Source organism: Callithrix jacchus, chromosome 11 (genome assembly GCF_049354715.1).
Source record: "Callithrix jacchus isolate 240 chromosome 11, calJac240_pri, whole genome shotgun sequence".
In the NCBI taxonomy this organism is placed as follows: Eukaryota; Metazoa; Chordata; class Mammalia; order Primates; family Cebidae; genus Callithrix; species Callithrix jacchus.
This window is the reverse complement of record NC_133512.1, coordinates 27,374,168-27,396,083: the sequence shown is the minus strand read 5'-3', so window position 1 is coordinate 27,396,083 and position 21,916 is coordinate 27,374,168. Positions and strand designations below refer to the sequence as shown.

The 21,916-nt window shown below is 52.7% G+C and overlaps 1 protein-coding gene across 4 annotated transcripts in view; it reads left to right on the top strand.

The window, feature by feature from the left end:
* MINDY4 (MINDY lysine 48 deubiquitinase 4) overlaps window positions 1-21,916 on the top strand; it is a 146,093-nt gene that overhangs the window by 99,719 nt on the left and 24,458 nt on the right. For all 4 annotated transcript variants that reach the window (XM_054237120.2, XM_054237121.2, XM_054237122.2 and 1 more), the window contains 3 exons: window positions 421-488; window positions 13,110-13,173; window positions 16,261-16,422. In XM_054237120.2, the coding sequence (XP_054093095.2) occupies window positions 421-488; window positions 13,110-13,173; window positions 16,261-16,422 (294 nt within the window). The remainder of the gene's footprint in view (window positions 1-420; window positions 489-13,109; window positions 13,174-16,260; window positions 16,423-21,916) is intronic.

Here is a 21,916-nt window from a genome sequence, read left to right as displayed (position 1 = left end):
TCTTGGACAGCTCACTCAGTTTCTGAGCCTCAGTTGCACATATGCTAGAGGGCAGTAATAATAGTATTGTCCCCCAGGCCTGTTAGAGTGTTCGACGTGATAATGCCCATAAGACACTTGCATCGTAATGGAGCTGGCCACGACTGTTGCTGTCTTGTGAGTTTTGAGGACTCCAAGGTCACTGTTGTTCTCTGCAGTGGCTCCTGCATCACCCTGACTCTGCTGCCATTGTCATTTGGGCTGTTCCAATGCCCTGTCCTTTAGGAGGTCAGCCCTTGGGCCACCCAGCAACCCCAGGGCTGGGCTGGAGGCATTTGGCTCAGGGAAGGCTGCTCCCTGGGGTGTGACTCCCACAGAGGTGTGGGGCTGGGAAGAGGGAAGTACTGATGGCATGGAGCTCATTTTTCTCTTCCCTCTCAGTTTGAAGTGGGCCCCTATGGATGCATCCTGCTCACCCTGTCTGCCATCTTGTCCAGGTCCACAGAGCTGTGAGTATCTTTCTCCCTGAACTCTCTGGGGCTGGGCTGATCTGTCTTGTTCACTGCTGCCTCCCTAGAGCCCAGGATGGTGCTTGGTGCGTGGTGAGGGCTCCGAGAATGTTGTGGAAATGATGAATGAAGCAGTGGAGTAGGGGAAGGTCAGCTGGTAGAGGAGAGAGAGTAGTTGCATTCTACATAGACACATGTCCAGGGCTACCATGTGTGCGGGGGACAACCTGAAAGACACGCCACTGGCCCTCAAGGAGCTTGCCTGGGACTGCAGCATGTGCACACTTGAGCACTCAGGTAGAGGCCCCTGGTACATGTGCAGGGATGGACAATTGAGGCTGAGACCCAGGAGACGACGGAGGGCCCCCAAAAGCTCAGGACAGGGAGGCCTTGCTGTAGACCAAGGCGAGGACAAGACTGGCATCCTGGGTGGTGAGTGGGTGGTGCTTAGGTGGCCCTGGAGGCAGGGATAGGTGGTAGGGTGGCTTGTGCTAATCTCCCTTGCCTGACTCATGTCAGCTGGGTCTCTGTGCTGAGTCTGCATCGGGTGAAACATGGCCCCCCAGCCTGCACTACAGCTGGAGTTTCTCCATGAAGCTCATTCCCTCGGAGGTTTTTAGGTCTCTTTGTCTGTATTTGTCACCTAGGCATGTCACCAGGGAGTGTAGCAGATTAATAGCACATAAATGGTTGTGGGAAGTACAATCGATTGCCCCATTCACTTTCAAGCAGAGAGTCCTGGGGGAGTGAATCTTACTTTGAAGGGTACCTAGTGGGGAGGACTTGGAACAGCCCTCAGCAGGTGGGCCCTGGGAAGTGGGGAGGCAGGGTGAGTAGACTTGTGGTGCCCAGAGGAAGGAGATTGCAGCAGGAGACACTTCCCCGGCCTGGCTGGGCCTGTTCGGCGCCCTCCCTGTTCTAGGGGCCTCTGCTGTGGATTTGGGGGAGGACAGGGGGGCTCTGTGGCCTCGTGCGCCGGGTTGCCTGCTGCTTGCTGCTTCTGACCTTATTAAATACGTGTGAGTGCACAGTGATTTCTAACTTCTAATCCTGCCATAATGATATGATTCATTCCTGGGGTGGACTCAACGTGCATGGAGACCATAAGATGCACCACCTTCTCCCCAGGACTGGGTTTGCTCCTGGGTTGGCTCATTCCTGAGCTGACAGGTTGGGTGGGAGTTTCCAGGTCTCTCTGAGGGGAAGCTGCACTCTCAGGAGGGCCAGGCCCAATTATGCCAGCCTCAGTGTCCCCACCCGTGCAGGGACCATCTGGCTCTGGGAGTCTAGGGCTCCATGCTCGAGTGTGTCTATTCTGGTGGTCACCGGGGCAGCCTGGGAGTGGGCGCCTTGTTACATGCATGCTCCTGCCTGTAGCCCTCTCCCTCTGAAAGGGACTTCAGGCCTCCATGCCCAGGCCACTCTTGATGTTGTGCAGAGCTGGGGACTAGGGCTGCTGCTTCCCCCTCCTACCCTGTCCAACCAAGCTGGACACCTGTTGGGCATTAGTGTGGGGAAGGCTGCCCTGCTGGACCTACACGGCCTCATGCTGCTGGGCCTGAAGTCACAGCCCTGCCAACACGTACACACAAACACAAACATAGATATACATACATGGACACACAGATATACATGGATGTGCATACACGGCCATATACACAGACACATAGAGACATATGGACACATAGACACACAAAAGCACACAAAGACATGGACACACACACACAGACACACGTTCCAGCTGTTCTTCCAGGTCACCTGAGACCCTTCCCTGGGTTCTATAGGCAGATGGTCAAGGCCCCTGGGGCACCATGGGCCTCTGCATCCCAGAGGGCCCCATAGAGCCCTGCTGTTGTATTAGAGCCAGCAGGCAGGCATGGGTTGGGCTTTGTCTTACCCTGTGGCCTCCCTCTTCTCCTCTCCTAAGATGACAGTCTGGACAATGTGGAGGCAGGTGTCATTGTCAGCCATAAGGATAGAGTCTGTGAAGCTTCCCGTGTGCCAGACCCTTTGCCTTAACCCTTTGCCCACTAACGCAAAGAATAGTCCACAGCAACCCTGGTAGGTGGGCACCCTGTGAGTGCTCTCACCATCCTTGTTTTTCATAATAGGAAGCAAGGCTCAGGGAGGTGAGAAGGCTTCAAGATTATACAGCAAGTGAAACTGATGGCCTTGGGCTCCACTAGGTAGTCTGGCCCTGGAGCCAGCTCTTTGGGTTTGCTGTTTGAAACCCTGAGCTTTGGAAAAAGTTGGCTGGTTTTAGGCATGACTCTCTACTCCTCTATAGAGCTTGAGTTTCTTCCTCTAAAATGAGAGAGTGAGGATTCCTGCCTCACAAGATGCATCTGTGCTTAGCACAGCTCCTGGTGGGTACAAACTGGGAATAATGGCCATAGCTGGTTTGACCCTATCCCAGGAGCTCACATGCCTCTGTGTGCCTTCTTGTCTCTTCTTGCCTGCAGCCTTGGCTTGAGGCCCCGTGGTGGAGGCCATGCTGCCATCTCAGTAGGCACAGCCACAGGGATGTCCGCAGTTCCCAACAGGGCTTCTGCAGTGACACTCACCCTTGGCAGGCACGTCCTGAGCAGCTGAGAGCTCCCTGTGCTGAGTGCCTCTGGAGGGGTGAAGGAGGGACCATGGGGCCAAGCCCCACCCAGGGGTATGTAGTTCAGAGGTGTACTTGAGAAGATAAGAGAACTTTACACTTTCAGTTAAACCGAAGTCTTCAAATGAGGAAGAGGGCAGGCCTTGGGCCGCCTGTGCTGCCTGGGGGCTCCTCCAGATCAGTGCTCCCTCCTGACTCTGGCATGCTCCCCCTGAGGGGCTGCTGGAGATGTAGGCATCTGAGTGCAGCTGACCCTCCCACCCACCTGGGGCCCAGGGGAGCTTCCTGAAGAGGAAAGACAGGAACATCAGCAAGGCTGGGAATAGTCCGGGCAGTCATGGCGCTGCCCAAATCCCGTGAGACAGCCACACTGAGATTATTTCAGATAGCATGCTAGCATTCCTGCATGTGGGAGGGCACCCGTGAAGAAGCCATTCTCTGGCTTTCCAGAGGGGAGTCCCTAGAGCAGCCCATTCCCCTCACGTGCCAGTCACGCTGCACTCCAGGGGCGCTCCAAGCACACCAGCACCTTGGGCCTTGGCTCTCGGAGGGGTGCCAGGCTCTGCTGAAGGTTTGTGGTGATTGGCAGGGCAATGATAACAGTTCTGGGGCTGGAATCCCACCTCTGCCTGCTACCTCCCGAGCCAGCAGCCAGCAAAGGTCTTCCTCTATAGACCTTTGGACTCTTGGGTGTAAATGTCACCCTCCTCGGGCACCATTAGGCTTGTCCAGGGAAGCCCAGTGGGGTGGCAAGTCGCGGGAAAGCACTCACTTCTGGGTCATAGTGTAGCACCAGGATACCTGAGTCCTCAGCACAACTCAGTTGCCCACAGCTGTGTGACTGACCCAGCCTGTGCCTTAGGTTCTTTATCTAACCAGAAGGGTTGGGCTGGTGCTTTTTAAACTGTTTGTAGTGAAAACAAAATCTGATTTTTTTTTACCCAAATAAGCTTTGTTCTCAAGTTCACTGTGTGAAGCAGATGCAGCAGAATGACTTTGATTAGAGCAGCAGAGGTGGGAGGGCGAGGCCCCTGCTGTCCCTCCCCAGCCTCCCAATCCAGTACCAACCCCTGCTCTCCAGCCACGGCCCCTGAGCCTCTGCCTTGGAGAAGCCCCAGCCCTGCATACACAGCTTAAAAACCTCAGGACCAGATGATTGCCGAGGGCCTTCCTGCTCTGGGGTTCAGATTCAGCTTTGCCAGAGAATCCTCTGATGCCATTTCAGGGCAATCTGTTACCACTTTGGGCAGTTGAAAACATGTCCTGATGACACAAAGAGACAGCGGAGTCTCTAGGACCAACTGCAGTTCAGCTAGAGAGAAGTGGAGTGGTGGGCTGGGAAAATCCACCCCAGTTCTTTACAAATACAGTGTGTGTATGTTACATTTGTGGTGGTGTGATTGTAGATGGGAGACGGTGACACTGTATGGCCGGGTGTGAGATGACATGGGTGTTGGTGGTTGTGTTTGAGATTGTGTGAAGGGTGACTTGATTGTGTACATGCGCTTGTGATTGTGATGTGTGATGGAGAGGGCATGGTGGTCCCTCCCTCCTGGTGAGGGTTCTCTGACTCATGCCTGGGCACTGGAGGCTTCTCTTCTTTGGCCTTTGTACCAAAGTCAATGCCTCCTGTTTGTTAGCCATTCCTAACAGACCAAAGCCAGGGTGCGGACAGCATGGGCAGACGTAAACCTAGCTGAGCGCTGCCAACCACTGCCTGCCTGGCCCCAAGAACCGTCGAGAAATAGGCCTTTGAGGTTTGTTTATCTCAGGCTCTGTGCAAAGCCTTGTGAAGGTTTTTTTTTTTTACCCCACTTGATCTCAAGCTGTTTATTTTCTTTTCTAAGATCTCAAATTGATTATGGTAAATCGCATGCAGGATTTCATGCTCACATAGCTCTGTTGCTTTCCAAATGGCATGGCTAGAACTTTCCCCAGGGAGCTCTTGCAAGCGCCAAAGATGCTCAGAGTCCTGGGGTCAGGGCCAGCTCTGAACCAGGCCTGGGTGGCACTGTGCACGGGCTGTCCCAGTGCCTCAGTGAAGCACAGGCCTGGCCAGGTTGTTGAGAGGGTGCAGTGGGGGAGAAAACCTTTTCATGCAGTAGATTCTTGGCCTTCATTACAGCAGCAACTTCAGTTGCCCAAAGCCAATCTTGAAAGTCTGGAAGAGGTGGTAGCTTGTCATTTGCAGAAACAGTTTTTAAACAGCACAAGCTCAGTGCTAAGGGTGAGGGATGTCACTGGGCAGGACCCACACCATGTCACTCTGTGGCTCTTTGTAACTCTCCTCAAGAGATTAAAAGCAATGGCAACAACACAACAGTTTCTTCCTTTGTGCAAATAGTTCTGAAACAAAAGCCAGCCGTGAGCATTGGTTGGAAAGACAGTGACAGAAGCTCGATTCCCAGCCAGTGTAAGCGGAAACAAACCTGCTGACTCCTCCTGTCAGAAGCCTGGGCTTTAGGAGCGGCTGCACCCAGGAGCCCAGACATGGTCCGTGGGACTGGGTGTCTGTCCTTTTGTGTCTTCACCCTTGGCTCCTCTGTCCTAGCTGTGTGCTCAGGAGGGTCCTCCTGCACAGTGGGCTCAAGAGAGCCTTTCTCCAGAAGCTCCTCAGCATGCTGGGTGCTGGGTGCCATTCCTGGTATGATTGCCATGACCAGGTCTGGGCTGAGCCATCACAGGCGTATGGACATGGGCTGTCCCCAGAAGGCAGTCACTGCCCACACAGGGCCACCACACCTGCTATAAAAAGACAGGGCAGAGTCAGGAAACAAGTGTATCTGAGAACAGGAGAGCAGATGTGGGTTTGGGGTGGGCTTCATGGAGGCCCCTCCCAGGCTCCCAGTAATAAAGAAAAGAGATCACCAAGCTTTCTGTTCAGCAAGTGCAGGAAGCACTCACCCAGAGACCCTCTGGGGAGAATCGGGAAGGGGAAGGGGTGGGTGGTTGGTGGGGTGAGATGTGAACAGGGGCTGTTCCCCTTGAGAATCACGGTTCTTTGAGGTTCAGATGTGTTGTTCTGAATGGGAGTGGTCCACAGGATGCTTGTCAGCTTTCCTGGGACTCTGCTGAGCCTCTGCCAGCCCAGAACAATGAGGTCTGAACAGAGCCACCCAGACCAGGAGCCTGACCCCTGGGCTCCTGTTTCCCCACAGACACTCTAGCTTTGTGGCTTACTTGCCCTCTCTCACCTGAGTCTTCCCCCAGGTCACATGTGAGGCAGGGTGGGATGGCTGAGTGTCCTTTCTTCCCAGCATGCTAAGACCTTTTGAAGCTTAGCTGGGAAACAGGAGGAGAGGAACTTCCTCAATAAACTCCAGCCCAAATTTCACACTGATTCGGATTAGGGCAGAGGCCCCACTAATGAAGATTTTCAGCAGTGTCTCAAGAGGCCAAAGTGATGGTGAAAGGTGGACTCACGGGGTCATGGATGCTTTGAGACTACACTTCCTTCCACTGACTCTGTTCTCTCTCCCTGGTCTCATCCCTGGGAGCTACCTGCTCCTCTGTCCCCAGGCCCCTTTACAGGGAACCAAATTCTGTCCTGTATATCTCTGCCTTGCTTCCCCCACATGACCCTGCAGAAGACTGAATCTGGAGGCCCAGCCTCAATGAGAGCTGGAGATGGAGGAGAGAGAGAAAGGGCCCTTGCTGCCATTCTGGGCCATTGTGGTCTTGTGGCAATCCAAGGGACAGGTCTACAGGCTGCGAGCCTTATCTCATTTACAGGTGTGGGAACTCTGAGATGTGAAGAGTCAGTTAGTGGCATAGCTGGCAGCATCACCTGAGGCTCCTGGCTTTCAGGCTGAGACCCTGTGCCTGCATTGCCTTCCCTGGGCTGTGGGAGGGGATAAGAGGAGCTGCTCAGCTGTGTCTGCCAACTTAGGAGGAGAGGTGGCAAATGAGGCCCCAGATAGGCCCATACCAGCTGGATGGTTGACTACCTGCTCCTCTTTCCCAGTGCAGCTGGAATGGGCTGGGCTAAAGGAAGCAAACTGTGCCCAGACCAGACCCGTAGGCTGCTGAGATGGCAAGTTACAGCCACTGAGCTGTGAGGACAGTCATTCTGCCATAGACACCAAGCCTGAGAGCTGTGTGGGAGGAGGCTTGCCTGGCACAGCTGAGAGGGGGCCACACCCAGGCCACTGAAAAGCTGGGAGTCTCCTGACCCTCGGTCCTGTGTGCATCTCCTGTCCCTACCCACTCACCCAGGGACCTTACCGTCTTGTTCATGAAGGGCCAGGTGCCCAGAGAAAGGGGACAGGCCTCAGAAAGAGGGAGAGGTAATTAACCTGCTGGAAGGGTCTCCTGTGCCAGAGCAGCCTCAGCTGTGCGGGTGGGCTGCTCACTTCCACCTCCTCTTCCAGCTCCTGGAAGCTGTGCCACCAGCGCCTTTCTCACATGTAGTGTCACCTGGGGTAGGTGTGGGTAGGCTTATGTCATTTAGGGGCATAGTTGCTGTGCCCCTGTGGGGTCTGGAGCCCAGTTCTAGCCCTCAAAGTCCTTGCTGCCTCGAGAGGCAAGACAGGTGTCTGAAAGCAGTTGGTTGGTACCCTTAGGAAGGTGAGGAAGGAGAGGAGAAGAGATGGGGCATTTCTGTCCCTGGGGTGAGTGAGATTATAGAGGAGGTGACATTTAGCAGGTCTCTGAGGGATAAGTGGGAGGGTTTTGGCAGGCAGTGAGAACCAGGTAGGCAAAGGCCACTGGTGGGGGTTTGTAGGGATCAATTGCAGAGGGTCTGGTTGTGGGGGAAGGAGCAGGACATGGTGGGTGGAAAGAGGTGGGTGGCAGAAGGCAGCTTGGGAAGGGCTTTGGCCAGCTGAGCCTGGGCCCCTGCTTTCTCCTCTTTCCTTGCAGGTCCCTCTTTCTCCATCCTGCAGTCTTCCACCAACTCTCCCCCTGCCTTCTGGGCTCCCATCCTAGCCCTCTCTCCTCACGCTTAGAGAATGGAAACAGCTTTGATCCTGTAGCCCGTGGGGCCCTCTGCAGTTTGCAAGACCTGGTGTGGTCTAGTGCCTTATTGCAACAGCCCGTTGAGGTAGTTACTGTTATCCCTGTCGGGGGTGACACATCGGAGGCTCAGAAATGGAAAGCGGTTTCCCAAAGGTCACACAGTGCAGGTGGCAGAAGGGGCCTGGCACCCATTGGTTCTGACTCATTGTCTACTCCCTCTTGGCCTTCCTGGGAAAACAGTGGATATCCGCCCCGTCCAAATCCTCTTCAGATATTCCCAGCTCCATTTCAACTGCTGCTTGGAGGCCTCGGTTTATTCTGGGTTCTTGGCCGTGATATGCGTGGCTGAGATGGCAGGAATCATGACCTCTTGGCCATTGTTTGTTTTGTTTTGTTTTTTGTTATTATCGTTGTTATAGTAGGAAAAAGGAAGTGACATTTACCAAATGCCAGGTTCCTTATATAGTTCATCTCATTCAGTTCTCACAGCAGTCTTTAATAGAAGGAGGCATCATCATACCTATTTTGCAAATGGGGAAACTGAGGCTCGGGGGAAATAACTGGTAAGCGGCAGTAATTGGATTTGATGAGAGCCCTCTGACTTTAGAGCCCAAGTTCTCTTGGTTGTACCACAACTGCCCTTACACTATTGATATTGTCCTTAAAAGTCAATGTAAGTCCCACCAAAGGGCTGTTATCTCTGGGGTCACTGCTGGTTGGTGGGGGAAGTGTGGTCATGGGTCAGTTTCTGGGAGGGGCAAGCAGGAGCTGGCCTGGTGGGACAGAGTTCCTCCAGGGTCCAGTGCCTAGTGGTCAGGTGGAAGGGGGATGGCTGGTTGGGTCCCCCCAGTGTAAGTACTGCCTACCTCAGGCTTGATGTTTTCAATAGAGTCATGGACCAGACACACTTGTGTACATCCCAGGAGGCCCCTAGAGATTTCTTACTCTAGTCCTCTGGTTTTTTAAGCAAAGACACAAGCTGAGAGACAGGTCAGGACACCCTGAGGTCACTCGCCAGTCAGGGGCCGAGTGGATGCTGGTGTTAGGTGAATGGCTGTGGCTGTAGGCTGGGACCATGGTCTCTAGGCCACTTAGACTTATTTGCCTTCTTATTCAGAAACTTTTTTTACCACATGCCCAGATTCACACAGGGAGGCTTTTAGCTGAAGGGACAAGCTGTGCCTGAGCCAGCAATGGTGGGGGCTAAGAGTGAGGCTTTGGAACTCCAGGGCTTGCTCAGAGCTGGCTGGCCTGGCTGATTGCCCCACATTTCAGGCCATAGCAGACACTCTGTGATGTTGGTACTGGGGACAGAGTCCTGGTCCTGCCTACTCTGTGTGACCATACAACCACAAGTCCTTTTTACTGACGAGGCCTCAGTTTCCCCATCAGTAAAACAGAGATGGTGGTCTTACCCTCCTGGCCTTACAAGGCTTTTGAGAGAAAGATGCATTTGAAGGTGCCTGAGACTGTGCACATGGGAGGCTCATGCATTGTGCAGCCTGCTCAGTGGCAGAGCCTCTTCTTCTGAGATGTATGGACAGGGCAGGTGGAGAAGGGAAGCAGAGGGCCCTGAGTTTGAGCTGACATGTGTCACTAACTTGGGGCCAGTTTTCTTCTCTCTCTGGGCACTTATCTTACCTTCTGCAACATTCCGAGCCTTGCAAACTCTCCCAGCCCTGATGTCCCCTTTGTTCTGTTTCTTGATACAGCATAGTGTCTCAGGGACCTTCTGATGGTGGACTGAGGTTTGGTCCTTGCTGGGATCATGGGCAAAGCTCTCTATTCCTCCTCCTCTGTGTTTCGGTGGTGCAGGCACCCCCAGAGGCTGGGTTGTCATCCCAGACCCTTGTTTCAGGGTTCTGACTCTGCCGCCAGAATGCTGCAGAGGTTGGTGTCAGGGCGGTCAGGGCCAAGCCTCTTCTGTGAGTTTCCACCCACTGGTCAAGCCCACCCTTCCCTTGTGCTTATTGGACTGAAGTCCCAGCAAGCTCTGCTCCCTGGAGGGGTCCCCAGTGTAAGATGGCTTCCATTTCATCTGGTCCTGGGCCCTCCTGGTACCTCGGGCTCTGCAGGATTCTCTGAGGGCTCAGGGTCATCCAGCCCTCAGGAGGACATGGGAGAGACAGCTGCCCGTTAGGCAGCTGCCCGTGGTTAAGTCAGTCCTAGGTAAGGGACAGTCACAGCTGTGGCTCAGGTGGCCCCTGCTCCTACGATGCTGCATGTTCTTGGAGACCCAGGGGCTGATAGAGGAGGAGAAGGATGGGATGAGCCCCCACACTGCCTTGAGCCCCAGTGTTTCATATAATGGGTTTCTGCCTGTAAGATTTCATTTGAAGAAGGGGCTTTGAATCTAAAAAGATGTTGGTGGCCACTTGTGTTGGTTTCCTAGGGCTGCCATAACAACAGACATCCATGTCATACAGCCGTGGCTTCGAGAAGTCCAAGATCAAGGTGGCAGAGAGTTGGTTCCTTGTCAGACCTCTTTCCTGGGCTTGCAGGTGGCCACTTCAGCACTGTGTCCTCACTTCACCTTTCCCCTGCGAGTGTGCATCTTTGGTGTCCCTCCCTGTATCCAAATTTCCTCTTCCAAGTCAGATTGGGTTAGGGCCCACCCTAATGGCCTCGTTTTAACTTAGTCACCCCTTGAAAGGCGCTGTTTCCAAATACACATTCTGAGGTGCTGGAGGTTAGGACTTCAACATACAAATTTTAAGAGGACACAGTTCATCCCATTATACCTCTCATCTTGTCCAACCCCCTCATGCTGCAGGAGGGGAGGCTGAGGCCACACAACAGGCTGGGGCTAGCTATGTGAATTGTCTTCTCTCTGGGCAAAGCTGAGGCTGTTGTTCCTCTGCTTAAGGACTCCTCACACAGCTCTCCAGAGAATTCTCCTAGAGGGAGGTCTGGGCATCTAGGTTTGCCAAAGTTGTAAATCTTTTAAACCATAAGCCACTCTTCGGCGTCTCTCGAATGCCCTGATGTGAAATGCAGATGTTCCTCCCTCTTAAGATTCCAGCACACTGCTGAATTTCCCATCGTGTTTGCACCTAAGGATGCAATTACCATTTCCTCCCATTGTGCTTTCTGCCTGTCCCCCTGCTCCCCAGCTGACGCACGCTCTCGAGCCTGATGGGTGAGCACGAGGCTGTGAGCTTATGAAGATCGGACTGCTTCTGAAAGCGCCGGGTGGCGTGGGGCCAGTGATGCTTATCGGCTCCCCCCCAGGACTCCTTTGAGGTTATTTTCTTCTCTTCAGAAGATGCTTGTATAAGCTGTGGAGAGCATTTCCATCAATTCTTCTGCCTGAGTTAGCGCCAGCCGAGCACTATGCTCTGCTGTGAGTCACTCCCAGCTGGCTCCTTCCCAGGCCTGCTGGGCTCTGTGGTGGGTGAGCCTCGACCACCCTTCCCAGAAGACTCCCAAGCCTTAGTGGTTCTCTGCAAGTCCCTGCAAGGATAACCCCAGCTCATCTTCTCATGTGGGCCACAAACCTTCTGTGTTTGGCCATGGTTATTTAATACCACAAACAAGTGTTTTCTCCAAGTATTACAGAACTTGACTTCTTAAACTTGTTTCAGAAGGAGACAGAGACCAGGGCGTGTATGTTAGGCTTGTGGGCTTATGGCAGATCTTAGATTTAAAGCATAAATTGAGACCAAGATTCTTTTCTCTTCCTCTGAAAGGAAAAATAAATGTTCTGATTGCTAAGCCCTTCCTACCCCTGGGTTGCCTCTCTGTCTTATACCTGGCCTTTGTCTTTGAGGTGTGGTTGAAGGAATGGGGCAGGCCCTGGACACACTGCTGGGTAGCTGTGTGTGCCCCCTGGGTCAAGTATGCCCCTCAGGGTCATGTGTTCCCCCAGGGTTGTGTGTGCCCTCTAGGGTCGTGTGTACCCCCCAGGGCTGTGTGTGACCCCCAGGGTCATGTGCAGAAGTGGAGGGGACAGGCCTGGGACCCAGGCTGCCTGGCTTTGCCTTGTCTCCTAGAGCCAGCTTCTCTGCACTTCTTCCCACATCTGTAAAATGGAGACAGGAATTCCTGCTTCACCTGGGACTGGGGGTTGAATTGCTGCCTGCTGAGCAATGAGTAGATAGCAGCTCCTTCCCTGTGTGCTCCTTACAGGGCTCTGTTCAACAGGGTTTTCATCTTCCAGAAGGATTTACCTTGGGTGGCTAAAGGGAACAATGTCTTCATGGTGGGCTTCCTAGCTTGACAGCAAGCCAGGAAGGCAGGTGGAGACTTGGGAGGGTTTTCTACCTGGTGTGCCTTGGGCTTCTGCTTATTGGGATACTGAATTGTTCTGGTCCCTAGCAGTGCTCAGCCCATTTCTTTCAGTTTGGGGAATGTCTTGGGCAAAGAGGCTTTTCACCTTGTATCTTTTGAGGGACCCATTCTGAGGGTGGAACCACAGTGGTACCGTGGGTTCAGAGCCTGGCTGCCCGAGTTTCCCACTGGCCCTATTGCCCACAAGCTGAGCAGCAGCCTTGAGCAGGGCAGTCCCTTATCTGAGCCTTGGTTTTCTCAAAGGGTTTTAGGGAGTACTGTGCCTGTGGTGCATGGTGCAGGAGCTGTGCTCAGGCGGTGCTGACTGTTACTCTAGAACTCAAGGAGACATTAGAGTCCCTTCCTCCCATTTCATAGGCTGGCAGACTGAGGCTCAGAGGTGGAAGAGGATTCCTCAGTCTCCGCCATTGGTAGTGACAGTTGGGATGTGATTTCAGGACACGGGACTCCAAACCCAGGGTCCTTTGTTCTGTGTCATGCTTCAGTCACTATTCTCTGGCATAGGCGGAGCCCTGGTGAGGTTGGAGTGGAGGCCATTGCCCAGAGAACACAGTGAGCTCTACTCGAAGAGGCCTGGGCTCTACCCCATGCCTTCTGGGTGGGAGCCTCCTCCACAAAGGGCAACAGAACACAGAGAGCTCAGGTTCCCACCAAATCTGGAATCCTGGGTCTTAGTGTGGAACCCAAGGGGAGCGCCTGGTCACTCACTGAGATTTGCAACCTGGGTCAGGCAGAGCTGTGCTAACAACACTTCTTCTTGTGTTTTCCAGCATCCGCCAGGACTTTGATGTCCCCACCAGCCACCTGATTGGAGCACATGGCTACTGTACACAGGTCAGGGGGTGCCATGGGGCCCAGTTGGTTCTACTCCTCCTCTGTTCCCCAGAGTGGGAGGTGTCCTTCCCACTCCTCTTGCCCGAGAAAGAGGCAAGTTTTTCTTGCCTCTGCCAGCACTCTCCAAGCAGCTTTCACATACCCACCTCTGCTGGGTCTCACCGTCATGTAATAGAAATCTAGAAAGGCTGAGTGCAGACCAAAGTGGTGTGTAGCCCAGAGCCCAGGACATGGAGAGTGATGTCTTAGGCATGGGCCAGGAGACCCTGGGTCTAGTTAGGGAGATGGTGGCACTGGCACCTTATACGTTTGCATAAGGTATTGTCTCTATAACCACCCTTTCCTCTGCATCTTTGTACAGGGGTCCTCAATGGATGTCCCGGGGGCAAAGAAAACCCTGAGCACAGTTGCTTGTTATGGATCCTCTCAGTCACCCAGGTGACACCAGGGAAGGGACCTTTTCAAGATGCTACCTAGTGAGCATCAAAACTGGGAACTCAGTTCTACACCTGGCTTCTATCCGTGCCTTTCTCCCCATAATGAAGCCTCCCAGAGTGGCCACATAGGCCACAATAAAATCTGGCTCTCAGCACGTGGGGAGCCACAATGCATAGTGTGGACAGGCTAGACAGAGCTGTATATCTTTTGGGGCCACCTGAGGACTCAGTTGTCTTGGGGGTCCTGGCTCACTTGCACCCAGCTCTGGAAATCTACGTGGGCACCATAAAAGGCAAGCTTGGGACCTGTGGTTTGTCCAGGGCACCCAGAGAGGGACGTTGGGGTTGGCTGCTGCCCACCACCCTAGAGAAACACCTCATGGGGAGTGGCTGTTCTTCTGGCTGCTTGGGGAGGGCCCCACTCACACTCTGGACACCTGCCTGCCCCATGGGAACTTCCACTTTTCTGGGCAGAGAAGGATGCTGCCCAGGGGTGGGCAGTCAAGCAGGGTGGAGAGGATCCCAGGTCAGAGTCTGGGGCTGGGTTTCAAGCCCTGTTCTCTGTTTTCACTCACAGAACGAGCTGGGACAGTCTTTTTCTCCTCCTGTGCATCAGTTTCCTCATTTGTACAAAAGGCATTTGGATTTAACCAGGGCTTCTTACACTTTGATGTGAATGAATCCCCTATGGGTCTTGTTGAAGAGCAGACTCAGATATAGTGGGTCTGGGCTGGGGCCTGAGATTCTGAATTTCTAACAGGCTCCCCAGGGAGGGTGATTCTGTTGGTCCACAGACCACACTGAGTAGGAAGGGACTGCTAAGCTTTGCCGTTGTGTGATGTTTGAGTCTAGGAGGCCTGATGCTCTTCTCCTCCGTCTCAAGAAGGCTTTCTGCTATGAGGACAGTTTTAGACACAGATCAGGGAGCAGGGGCTTTTATTCCCCTTTAAAAATCAGATGGGAAAACTCGGACTGGCCTGAAAAAGGCTGTGCCTTTCTCAGCTGCTGCCCCTGAGGTGCAGTATTTTACAGCAGACATTTCCTCCAAATTCTTGTGTCTTGTTTCCTCTGCAAGGACACAATAAGGTCCCTTTGGTATCTCCCTCCAACAAGTGTCCCTCTGCGGCCATCAGAGGAGGCCACTTTTACTGTCACTGGGGCAAGGGTGTCAGTGTTAACTGAGGAATTTTTTTAACCCTCAATGTCATTTTCACAATTCAGGGGAAAACACCTATATAAATGCTGCCTTCCAGAGTTTACACTGGGCAAGGGCCGTTCTGGCCATTCCTACGTGTTCCACCGTGGGAGTGATGCCTGCCTGCTTGCCTCACAGGCAGCGCCAGCCCCTACAGGAGGTGGATAACTCAGAGAGACCTGCCTGCCCTAGCACGGGGGCTAAGCTCACTCAGATTCCTCCTCAGCAGGCCCTTAGAGGCCACCCTTCATCTTGAATCTGTGCCCAGGCAGAGGATAACAAGGTTGGGGAAGAGGGAAGTGACATGGGACAGAGAGAGCCAGATGTGGGCGGAAGCTCAGCCCTGGCACTAATGGGATGTGTGGCTTGGGTAACCCGCCTGTGAGCCTCAGTTTCTCCATTCCTAACAGGAGGTTGGACCCCTGGTTACCCTGCATAAAGAAGGGGCCTTACAGCCATATTGACACACCAAAATGTGGGAGGCACGGGTTGCAGGTGACTGCCAGAGAAATGTTGCTCCACATGTCACTGTCTCCAAGTTCTAGGGTTGGCAAGCTTGTTGACTTGCCAGGTGGGTAGTGTGAGTCACAGGACCACCCAATGCCTTATGCCACGTGGCAAGATAATGGCAGAGACAGAGCTAGAACTCAGACTTGGGCTTCCTGCTTCCACCTCTCTGCTTCTGTTCTTGCTGCCTGCTGACGTACCTTCCTCGGTTCTCCCTACCCCATTAAAAGCCCGTCACTGATGAAGTCCAAACAAGGCCTGGAGTTTAGTTATTGGTACTGTACCATGGTCAGTTTCCTGGTTGAGATAATGTGCTCTGGTTATGTAAGATGTTATCGTTGGGGGAAGCTGGGTGAAGGGTACACAGGAACTCTCTGTACTATTTTTACAACTTCTTTTGAGTCTAAAATTATTTCAAAATAAAAAGATTTAAAAAAAAAATGACATCATTTAAGACTCACCCAAATGTCACTTCTCCACAAAGCTGCCCTGACTCGGTCATGTGGCCTCATGTTTGTCTGGCTCCACAGTACTCCGTGGACACATTTTTACAGCCCCAGCTACATCCTGCATTGTGAGTCAGTGTGCAGGCATGCACCTGGCTCCCCAGTCTAGACCCAAAGCCCATGTCAAGAACCATGTCTCACCCTCTCACCAGTGCCCCCAGTAGCCTACAGCATAGGACAGGGTCCTATGAATGGTTGGCGCTCAATGAGTGCTTACAGAATAAAGATGGATGGGTGCCTGGAGTTACCTTGATGAGAAAATTTGGCACCTTTCCTACAGGGCTTGTGGGGAAATTGAAGTCACAGCCTCCTCCGCTCTAGGGCTCTTCGCCTCCTTGCTTTCCTTCCTTCTCCACCCTTTTTCTCTTTCCCCAGTCTTCTCTCCACCCTTTCAGTAATGGATTCAGATTTGATCATCCTTTCCCCTTTCTCTCATCTACAGGAACTTGTCAATCTGCTCCTGACTGGGAAAGCTGTGTCCAACGTTTTCAACGACATGGTGGAGCTGGATTCTGGAGACGGGAACATCACGCTTCTCAGAGGGATTGCTGCACGCAGCGATATTGGCTTCTTATCTCTCTTTGAGCATTACAACGTGTGCCAGGTACCCAGATACTCACGTTCACCACAAACGGGGGAGTCTGGCTCCCTGGAGCAATGAGAAGGAGGGAAGCGGGGAAGGAAAACTAGACTTCACTTCTTAGAGCTGGATGAAATTCGGGTCCAGTTGGAATCACAGAGGGCTTGGGAAGAGGAACAGCTGCTCTGCTATGACTATAGGCCTGTAATTCAGACCTAAAGGCAGCTGATACTGTGTTCTGGGGAAGATTGTTTGAAAAGGACTTTGGGGGATTTCTACTGTGACTGTGGGTCACAGTGGCTGCAGCTGGTGTTTGTGTGGTAGGGGAGTCTTCCCAAGGGACAGGAACTTGAGGTCTTAGGCCTCGTGTTAGTTTCCCAGGGCTGCCTAACAAAGTACCACAGACTGGGTGGCTAGAAACAACAGAAACTTACTGTCTCACAGTTCTGGAGGCTGCGAGTCTAAGATCAGGGTGCCAGAAAGACCATGCTCCCTCCAAAACCCATAAGGAGAATCCTTCCTTGTGTCTTCTAGCTTTTGGTGTTTTCTGGCAATCCTTGGCATTCTTTGGCATATAGTGATGCTTATGTAGACGTATCACTCCAGTCTCAGCCTTCATCCATCATCACAGGGCCACCTTCTCCCTGTATGTCTTTTCTTACACAGACCTCAGTGATATTGGAATTAGGGGCCCACCCGATTCCAGTATGACCTCGTCTTAACTAATCTTGTCTGCAGCAACTCTGTGTCCAAATACAGTCACATTCTCCGGTACTGGGGGCTAGGATTCAACATACCTTTTTGGAGGCACAATTCAACCCATGGCAGGCCTCATGCATCCTGGTGGCTGGCTTGTGATCCCTCTGCATTGTGCACTGTCACCGCAGCCAGGGGCTCAGAAAGGGTTGGGCCCCCAGGTGAAGCTGGACAGGGCATGGGTGACTGTACCTCTGGGGAATGTGGCCAGGGGCTGAGGGGGGCTGGGCAGACGAGCACTGGACATTCTTGTTCCAACTGCCACGGAACCTTTCTCTGAGCGTTCCATGGTGTCAAAGTCCATAGTTCTGTGGTTGATTAAATGGGAAAGGTTGTCCTGAGTAATTAGGGAGCACACCCAGGGTCCGGTGCTCCCAAAGTATGTCAGGGGTTCTTTTCACAGTGGCCACCCCCCGCAAAGATTCTTGGAGTGTCTGGATGAGGCCTCATTCACCACATATCCTCAGAACTAGGACACAGAGATTGGCTCAACAGGGCCATGCAGATAGCACCAGGCAATTCCACCCTGGATTTGCAGGGTGCAAAAAAACGATGGTTTATAGCCAGGGCTCAGTTTTACCCACCTTTCCCACACGACCACTTGAGGTGTGCTGTGTCTTACTAATGAATCACGTGGTACAGCCCCCTCCTCAGATCTCCTCTCTGGGTGATACCCCTAGCACACCAGAAGCAGACTTGTGGGTCCCAAAGACTTGGGGGAGAAAAGAATGAGAGTGGCTGCTTCCCAACCTTGCTCGTGTCAGGAGGGAGCCCGGGAATGTGGCTGGTGAGAAGCACCAGGGCTCTCCAGCACCAGACCCTGGGTGTGCTCCAAAAGTATTCAGTTCGAAATTCCATGGGCCAGGAGAGGTAACCTTGGCCAGGCTCATGGAATTCCCAGGCTCACCATGAGCTCTGGTTTCATTCTCGGGTTGAGGGTGTTGGTCAAAGAGTAAACTATTTTCCTGTGGTCTATAGAGGGTACTTGATGGGAAAACCAGTTGGGTTTAATAATTCCTTCCCTTGTAATAAAATGACTATTGAAGAAATTCAGGCCCTGCAACCATCTCCCCTCCTCATGGGCTTCTTGGATCTGCATAGACCCTCTGCTGTTCTGTGCTCAGCTGAGGACTGGGAGTTTTGTTTCCCTGAAGCAGGAGGGTGCTTTCCTTCTCTGCCTTGCAACAGCAAGCTTGCGAAGGATGGAGCCCTGGCCTCCTCTCCTCCATGAGCTTACTGAGGGTTGGGCCTCAACCCCCGCCTTCCACTGAAGGCTCAGGCCTGGCAGCTCAGACAAACCCTTCCCTCTTCTGTTTTTTTTTTTTTTTGTGACAGGGTCTCACTCTGTCACTCAGGCTGGAGTGCAGTGGCACGATCTCACCTCCCTACAACCTCTGCCTCCTGGGTTCAAGTGAATCTCCTGCCTTAGCCTCCCAAGTAGCTGGGATTATAGGCGCATGCCAGCACGCCCAGCTTTTTGTATTTTTCTATTTTTATTTTTAGTAGAGATGGGGTTTCACCATATTGGCCAGGCTGGTCTTGAACTCCTGACCTCAAGTGATCTACCTACCTCAGCCTCAAAATGCTAGGATTACAGATGTAAGCCACCGCGTCTGGCCCCTTTCAACTCTTCTTCAACACCACCTTCCATCCCTTCTGTCCCCAAGTCCCTTGGGCCCTGCACAATTAGCCACATTGGACATAGAAGGAGTCCAGGGGGGTTCAGTACCCCAGCCTGGATCTGGCGTCAGAGCCAGGGCCCCTGCTCTGGCCTGGCCTGGCCCTCTCCTCAGGCAGCACAGACACAGCCAAGGGGAAGACTGGCATTTGGAACAGCCTGGGCTGTGACGTCCATGGTGTTCACTCACTGTCAGGTGAAGCCCCCCTGCTTGCAGCCTGTCTCCAGGCTTCTCACTGCAACCTGGGGTTCTGGGGCCCTTACTGAGGATGTGAGAGAAGGAGAAGGTCCCACCTAAAAGTGAATTGCTCAGATGACCCATACTCGGGGTGTACCTGGGGGAAACTGATGAAACTCTGGGTTAGAGAAACTCACCCCTGCCATAAGTAACTGGCCTCCTGCCCTGGCCTGGCTATGTCCTACGGGACCTCCATGGGCTATCTGTGACCCCACCAGGCTGGTCTTGCCCGTCTGACTTCTGGCTCCCTCCCTCAGTCCCACAGCTGGCCCAGGACAAGGCTCAGCAGTGTGGGTTGGACTGCATTCTAGGCTGCAGTTGGAGGCCAAGCCCCTCCAGGCTAATGGTCATGGTGGTTATGGGGGATTGACAGTCCAAGAGGGATGGGGTGGGACGGGGAGTTTAGCCTCAGAACTTCTTTCGTGACATGCAAGTCGTGTTCATTGCTGTCTTCATGAAGGAACCCAAAGGAAAACAGCTTGGCAGGCAGAGTTCAGAAAGGTCCATCCTTCTCCCACCTTCCCCAGCTCAGAGATGGGCACCATGCACCCATTTACTCAGCCAGGAGCACATCCACTCCATCAGGAGGACATGTGCCTCCCCTGAAGTAATTTCTTAAGCCTGTCCACTTTCACCTGGTCAGAGCCACCGGTATCGCTGATTTCGACACCGTGACAGCCAGGCTGAATTCAGCTCCTTTCCCCACTGATTTCCGCCTTTACAGTCTGTCCCTTCACTGAAGCCAGTGTGATCTTTGAAAATACGGACACGATCATATCATATTCTCTGGACTCTCAGTGGTTTTCCAGTCCTCTAAGACTGTTGTAAGCGGAAGTGTGTCTCCCCAAAATTCCTGTGTTGAAATTCTGACCCCCATTACCTCAGAATGTATTAATAACTATTTGGAGAAAAGGCCTTTAAGGAAATGATTAAGGTAAAATGAGGTCACTAGGGTGGGTCCCAATGCAGTATGGCTGGTATCCTCCTAAGCAGAGGAGGTTAGGACACAGGCTCACACAGCAGGAAGGCATGGAGTAGGCAGCCATCTGCTAGCCCAGGAGTGAGGCCTTAAGAAACAACCTTGGTGACATCTCAGACCTCCAGCCTCCAGAACTGTGAGATAATAAATGTCTGCTGTTTATGCCGCCCAGTCCATGGTATTTGTCATGGCAGCCTGAGCAGACTAATGCAGAAACTAAAGTCCAAAACTTCCCACCAGCCCCAAGGCCCTGCCAGACCTGCACCTGCTTTCATCTCCTGACTCAGCCCGTGCCACTCTCGCCTGCAAGCTGGGGCTTCTCTCAGCCTCTCTCCCACCTCCGGTCCTTTGCACATGCTGCACCCTCCACCTGCCTAGCTTTTCCCTCTCATCGTTTTGACTTAAATGTTACTTCCTCAAAGGCAGCCTTTTCTGCTCTCATAACCCCTTCAAAGTAGGGGGTACCCCTCATTGTCCCTTCCATATCTTGTCAGGCGCCATCAGGGCATCTTGATTCTTTCCTTCATAGGCCTCCTCTGGATTTTAAGCATCACATTTCATCACCTTTACGATGCAAACTTTCCCACATTCAAGCACTTCTGAAATGTTGATGCATTATTACAGTTAATGGTGTGTCAGACTTTGACACACCTGCATTTTCTTTCTTACTCAGTGATACAAAAATAATCATGGTGAATCTGAGGGCATCTTGGACTCACTGAGGTGCCGTGGAAATATCTGGGTTTGATTACTTAATTACTGTGTCACCCCCTTCTATCTGGTAAGCTCCATAAGGACAGCACTGGTTTGCTTCCATTAGCACTGTGTCCCCATTGCTCTCCTTAGAAATGACACACCATAATTCTGTCCTTAGAAATGACATACCGTAGCTCTATGCAAGTAAATGCTGATCCTTTTAAGTGAGTGCTTCTAACCTGGCTGTCCATGGATGGCTTTGGGCCATTCACAACTCCCACCCCAGAAGATAAGTAATCTGTAATAGTGCTGCATGTTCACTCACCGGGAGAGAGCCTCAGACTGTGCTGTAGGAAATGTGGCCCTCTCCCGCCACCGCCCCCACCCCGACCTCACCTCAAGCCTTTGGTTACCCAAGAATTCAAAGGCAGTGAATTTCATCTCTGGAAAATGTCACCCACTTGGAAAGAGGCTCCTGAATGAGGAAACTCATTTATAAACTCTGGGCAGCTTTTTCCCCTTAATCTCTTAACTGTTATTTCTGTGTGGCAAGCTGCGCTTTTGTCCCTCTGTTGGAAAATTCAGGGTGGCTGATTATGCAAAGGCCTGCTCCCTGGTTGGCTTCTGGGCTCTCTCCCTGCCCTGAATGAATGCTGGGTCCCTGTGTCAGGGTTCCCTGTTGCTGGCGATGTTCTCACCAGAAAAGCCTCTTTGAAGTGTGGAATGGAAGCCAGGTTTACGTGGGGTTTAGGCACGTCCAGCCACGTCCTGTAAGACATCTAATTCCCCCACACTTCACTAAAGAATGAGCTCTGCAGTCCACTTGAATGTCACACAGCGCTGGGGGGAGGCCTCAGAGTGGGGGGAGGGGACACCGGAACCTTAGGAAAAGGATGAGCGAATTGTAAAGATTGTCCTCCTGCCTTCTGGAAGAGGCAGCTTTAAACGGGCAGTCATTTCACTGGGGACCTGGCTCAGGCCCTTCAGAGCACAGCCCCTCTGTCAGAGACATTCCAGCCCGAGACGGAGCTGCCTGACCACTCTCCTGTAAAGGGCTCTGGAAAAAGTATGCCCTTCTCCCCACTGGAAAAATAATTCCCATTCTTTCTTTAATCCACAGGCTGTAGCTGTAAATACCTGAGCATGCAAACATCTCCCTGGGGCTAGTGGG